General features: G+C 61.6%; 1 protein-coding gene across 2 annotated transcripts in view; it reads left to right on the top strand.

Annotated features, from left to right (window-relative positions):
- The first annotated feature begins 5,446 nt into the window (after positions 1–5,446).
- PFKL (phosphofructokinase, liver) overlaps positions 5,447–5,861 on the top strand; it is a 30,900-nt gene continuing 30,485 nt past the window's right edge. For both annotated transcript variants that reach the window (XM_014528498.1, XM_014528499.1), the window contains exon 1: positions 5,447–5,551. In XM_014528498.1, the coding sequence (XP_014383984.1) occupies positions 5,480–5,551 (72 nt within the window). In that variant the 5' untranslated portion in view covers positions 5,447–5,479. The remainder of the gene's footprint in view (positions 5,552–5,861) is intronic.

The raw sequence follows: 5,861 nt of genomic DNA on the forward strand, positions 1-5,861 counted from the left end.
ACTGGCCGCTGCCTCCCCTCCTGCCGACCTGGAGACCCCGCGCCCCTTCCCGGTGGCGCCTTCCAGACCTGTTTCCCTGAAGGCCGTGCTGAGCTGTGCAGGTCCCCGCGTACCTTGAGAGCCGGGCTCTTCCTGGTTCCTGAACCGCGACCTGGGGACATTTCCATTCCCCCAACCAAGGCCTCCAGGGCGGCTCTGATGCCCGCCCACCTACCCACTCCCCATCCATCCATCCGGGCTGGCAGGCGTGGGGTGGCATCCTACCCAGAACAGCTCCCCACTCTCCTTTTGAGGCCTAGTGAGGAAGAGGGTACCATGGGGAGGTGCGCTGTCTGGGGCTTAGGGAGTTTCCTTTAGCTCAGACTTGTTCCCACCTCCTGAACAGGGGAAGCCCAAGGTGGTGGCCTGCCAAGGTCCTTCGGTTGGGGCTTGGCAGAGCTGAGCTGGTGGCGAGGGGGGGGGGTGTCTATCTCAGCAGCCCCCCTCCTGGCAGCCTGGTCTTGTCCTGACTACTGCTTTTCAACGCCTCTGACCTGGGATGGCCAGTTTGGCACCTGTTGTGCTGGGCCATGTGGCTGCACCCTGAACTTTAAAAAATATATATTTTTATTGATTTTAGAGAGGAAGGGAGAGAGGAGTAGAAACATCAATGATGAGAGAATCATTGACTGGCTCCCTCCTACACACCCCCTACTGGGGATGAAGCCCGCAACCCGGGCATGTGCCCTGGCTGGGAATCGTACCTGGGACCTCTTGGTCCATGGGACGATGCTCAATCCACTGAGCCACCACAGCCGGGAATACAGCCTGAACTTCAGGAGAGGCCTTAAGTAGACCAGGAGCAGGACCGAAAGGGATAGAGCCAGCACCCTCAAGCTGCACAGTGGGCTTGACCTGTCTCCCTCCAGATTCGAGTGCAGACACACACCTCCATCCCTTCCTCAGGCCCCCGACTCCCCATTCCCCACTCAGAACGGGGAAGAGGCGTTCACAGGCCAGGGAAGGCAGAACGAATTAGCCTCTGTCTGTGTCCCTGCCTGCAAGGGGCCCTCCTGCAGGTTCAGGTGGAACCCTCAGGGCCTGGCCTGGCTGGCACTCAGCGTGCCCTTCTGCACGTCCACGGCCCCTCATGGCCAGAGCACTTGCTGCAGGTTCCTCCCTAGAGCCTGACGAGTGAGGCCGGGCTGGGGTGAGCGGGCTTGGAGGGTGGCCTTGGGGAAGCATCATCCTGTGAGATTAGACTACGAGAAAGGACACACCCTGAGAGGGCAGGACCCACCTCGCCAGACAGGCACAGGGGCCCGGGAGGCCCCCAACTCCCGTGGCTCTTGCAGGCTGAGCGGTCTCCACCCCAGGCTCCTGTCTGCGCAGTGGAGACAACAGCACCCAAGGGGGTTGGCAGGATAAATGACATGCATTTAGATCAGGGTGTAAAGTCTTAGTTGTGGCCCTGGTGCCTCACACAGAACGGGCAGCGCTTCCTGGACACGGCTGGAGTGTGGCCGTTAGTGCACCTGTGTCGCCTCTCTACAAGTGTCGCCTCTCCCCCAGAGCCCTGGCAGCCTCCACGCCTCTCCTGTGTGCTCTCTCCAACTTGCAGGTGGTAGCCATGGTTTCTGGTTGGAGCTGCACGGAGGAGGACTGCACAGATGCCCCCAGTTTTGGGCTCTGCAAATCCCGGGAGGACGGTGTCTGCCTTCCTGGGTCCCGTGTACGCCCTCTCTGTCTGTCCTCCTTTGTCCTCTGTGTGGCCTCACTTGTGGGCGCTGGGCTGACAGCAGCTGGGGTGGATGAAACTTACCTCCCAGGTGCTACAGTCTGCATTGGTCGGAATGTGTGCAAACCAGCCAGCCTCACGGAGCGAAGGGCCAGAGCTGGGTCCTGGTTGAGCCGACGTTGACCAGCCCTGTGGCCCGGCCCAAGCACTTCCCTTGGGCCTCGGTTTCCCCTTTTGTAAACAGGGAGGAGGAGGCAAGACAGGCCACCTGGCAGGTTCCTTCCAGTCAGCCTGGAAATGGCGTCCTCTGCCCGCTCAGGGGCCTCTCCCTCCTTTTGACCACAGGAAGTGTCAGTTGTTCAAAGATGTCAGAGGACTTTGCAGAAGGAACTAGAGACTTGTAAAATAGCCCGGCTTGTCCACCCTTCCACCCCTCGGTCGCCCCCTGTGGGGCACCCCCTCCCAGCCCCCAAAGAACAGTCAGGACCTGCCTCTTTCTGGTGACCAGTAGGATATTGATGTCCTATACTTGCAGGTGAGGATTTCGCTCCCCGAGTCCCCTCCCATCTCGTATGTCCCAGCCAGGCTCTGTGTCTGCATGTCACCTGTCACCTGTCACCTGTAGTGTCCTGCTGAGCCCGGCAGCGTCTCATGATCGCGCTCTTGTACGCTGGGAGCTGACTGGGACCAAGTCACTCTGGTTACATCGTGGACTTCCTCCAACAGGAAGTCATGGGATGCGCCTCCCTGGCCCTCTCGGAGGGGCGTGGGGCGTGGGGTGTGGGTCGCATGCCCCTTCAGCCGGTACACCCAGCTACTCCCCTGCCCACTCTTCTCACTGGCCCAGGGTTTATTTTGAGGACAAAAAGCAGATTAAAGGATCATTTAAAATGCCTTTTAAGAAGGCTGTGTACAGTGAGGTGTACCGGATAATCCATGCCTTCGGGCTGCCGTCTCCATGGCATCCGGTTCTGGGCTGACAGTCCAGAGTTTTCATTTAACATTGTCTGGTTTTCACCCTAAAGCTGGGCTCCCTTGTGTCTACCGGGCTGGCCAGTGAGATGGCGTTGGCCCCAGGCTGACCTGTCCAGCTGCTGGCCAAGTCAGGGGTGGGCGACTGGGAAGACATCTGGGTTGTACGGTGGGCTGAGTCCCTGGCCACTGACTCCCACCCCCACCCGCTCTCCTCACCCTGTTCCGGCTGCTGGCCCCCTCCTGCCTGCCAGAGGTGGGGCTTGGACCTTGAGCCTGCAATGGGCGCACAGTGGCCTCACCAGCGAGGTGGCTGGGAGAGGCAGATAGCCTAGAGTGAACCACCTGCTGCCAGCTCAGGGCCCCCTGGGGCGGGGTTGGGGGCGAGGGCAGGAAGCTTTACTGCTGTCTCATCTTCCTCAGTGCCCCCCATCCCACCCGAGAAAGCAGGGGGCCAGGGGAGCCTGCAGCCCTCGAACCCCCCCGACCTCAGCTGCAACTTCTGATCCAGGTTCCTGGGGCACCCCAACTGTCTGGGCAGGGGGGTGCCCCTGGTTCCTGCCCCCAACTTCAGCCTCTGCTATCCTAGTTCCATGTATTTGGGGCACATGAGACATTCACAGTTTCTTCAGAATTGGGGTTCTCTGACTTCACCCCAGTGTGGAAGCTGCGGGTGTGGTCTCTGTGGTCTGCCTGCCCTGGCGTCTGGGTACCCCACGCCAGGAGCCCTGGGCACTGAATGTGGGGCCGTGGGAGCCTTTGCTGTGGTTGGACACAGGGCGGCTCACTGTGCCCCAGGAGGGGTTGGTGCCCCCACCTGCTGGGGCTCTGGCAGGTCCCCACCCTCCCCCGGAGACCCGAGCTTCTCATCTGTAGACGGGGATGGTGCACATGCCTGTCTGCTGATGTAGGAGCCTGGAGTCCTGAGCCTGCAGGGGCCCTGCCTGTCCACTGGGTCCTCCTGAGGTGCGGTGAGGCCCCCTCACATTGTCGCATTCCTGCTCGCTCCCCTGGGCCCTGCCTCCCGGGCTGGGGACCTGGAGACCAGGGAGATGGGTGTGACAGGGTAAAGGTTGGGGGTCCTCATCTTGGAGTCACCGTGTGGACCACACATGGTGCTGGGATCCTGGAAGCCATGGTGCCCCTGCAGGATGCCCGAGCAGATGGGCACCGCCAGCCTCCATGACTTCAGGGACCAGGAAGGTGGGGGGGGCCTGGGGGGCCTGGCCACGTGGGCATTTGCATAGGCCTCCAGGGAAAAGGCTCTTGAAAGCTTAGGGTCAGACCACAGGATGAGCCCATGTGCTCTGGCGCAGTGCCAGGGACAAAGGCGGAGGGGGGAGGGTTAGGGGGGAGGGGCAGGGAGGTCCTTGGGGAGACCAAGCACCGGTCTCCTGTGATCTGGCCCTGGACGCAGAGTCAGAGGGCGGGACCCTGGGTGGTGACCATTCTTTTTTGTTGTTGTTAATCCCCTCCTGAGAATATTTTTCCCATTAATTTTTAGAGAGAGTGGAAGAAAGGGAGGGAGGGGAGAAACATCTATGTGAGAGAGACACATCGATTGGTTGCCTCCAGTGTGGGCCCTGATGGGGCAGGGGATGGAACCTGCCACCCAGGTACCCGCCGTTGACCAGGAATTGAACCCGAGACCCTTCGGTCTGTGGGCCAACACTATCCACTGAACCACACCGGCCAGGGTCGTGGCCGTCATTCTTTCTTTCTCTCTGAAGACATCGGGTCCCTGCCTGCCTCTTTTTTCAGAGCCACAGGTGTCTTTGCAGCATGGACTCTTGGTAAAGACAGTTTTGGTCAGAGTGGGGGCTGGGCCCACTCAGGATGCCCACACTGGGGCCACTGGCCGGGGTAGCTGACCTGGCAAGCTCCAGGCCTGTGGCAGCTACAGTCCTGGCTGTCTGGAGACCAGGGAGGTGGGCGTGGCATCTCCCCAAAATGCCCTCAAAACATGGGAGGGGGACCGTCACGCAGGGCCACTCCTGGTGCCACCTGAAGGCCTGTCCCGGAGCAAGGCCCCAAAGTGCCCTCAAAGCATGGGAGGGGGACCGTCACGCAGGGCCACTCCTGGTGCTCTGTGCCTTGCGAGGGGCCTCCCATGAGGGCTTTGTTCAGGCTGCACCTTGTGGAGGGGCTGCAGGTGGACACCTCTGCCCTCTGTGGGTCTTGGAATCGGTTGTGAGGGAAGGGGCTGAGGCTCCTCTGGGCTAGGCACAAGGGCAAGGCTACGGGGACAGGGAAGAGGGGTGGCCACCCCAGCCTGGCAGCTCCCCTGTGTGTGTGCGGGCAGGAGGGCTGGAGTGCCAGCCTGCTCAACCACACTGCCTGCTCAGCCACACTGCTTGCTCAGCAACACTGCCTGAGGCTGCCGACCCCCCAACACCCCATGCCCTGGGGTCTCTGCCTTCTTCCTGTTTCACGGAGCCCACCTTTGGGGGCCTGGGCAGGAGCTGATGCTCAGCGTGCTCCTGAGCTGCCCCCTGGGTCATGTCATAGTGGAGGCTACGGGGGAGCAGGGGCTGGATGAGGCCTGAAGGGATGGGTGTTTGCACACACCTGGTGCCCACACTCAGGCTGCGTGAGGCCCGATGGGGAGTTTCCTGGCTTAACTCTGGGCAGCTTATTTCCGAATGCTCCACAGCTACAATGACTGGGGTTCACCCTGAGACCTGGGGCTGGACCTCCCACTCCTGGCTCGGCGCCCCCTAAAGAGGGTGGTCCAGGGCCCTGACATCCGTGCATCTCCACTGACCATGTCCCCCCGACTCCCTCCCAGGTATGAATGCCGCTGTCAGGGCCGTGACGCGAATGGGCATCTACGTGGGAGCCAAGGTCTTCCTCATCTACGAGGTAAGGCCGGGCGGGGTCCAGGCCCTACACTGGTGGGGCTTCGTGCTCAGCGGGGAGTCGGGGGGAGGGTGGGGGACACCTCCCTGTCTCACAGTGGTCACTTGTTCAACTCGAGGCTCAGGCCTAGAGGGAGGGGAGGGTGATGAGGAGGCAGAATGGGAGGGAGCCGGCCCCTGCTCTGGGGTGGGGTGAGGAGCCTTCCCCCCAGTCTGGGTGCTTGTGACGTGGGCCATGTCCCGGGAGATAGGAGGGCATAGAGCTGCTGTTCTCCTCCTGTGAGGCCGGGGAGCTCAGCCGCCACCTGTGTTCC

Source organism: Myotis brandtii, unplaced genomic scaffold, assembly GCF_000412655.1.
Source record: "Myotis brandtii unplaced genomic scaffold, ASM41265v1 scaffold638, whole genome shotgun sequence".
In the NCBI taxonomy this organism is placed as follows: Eukaryota; Metazoa; Chordata; class Mammalia; order Chiroptera; family Vespertilionidae; genus Myotis; species Myotis brandtii.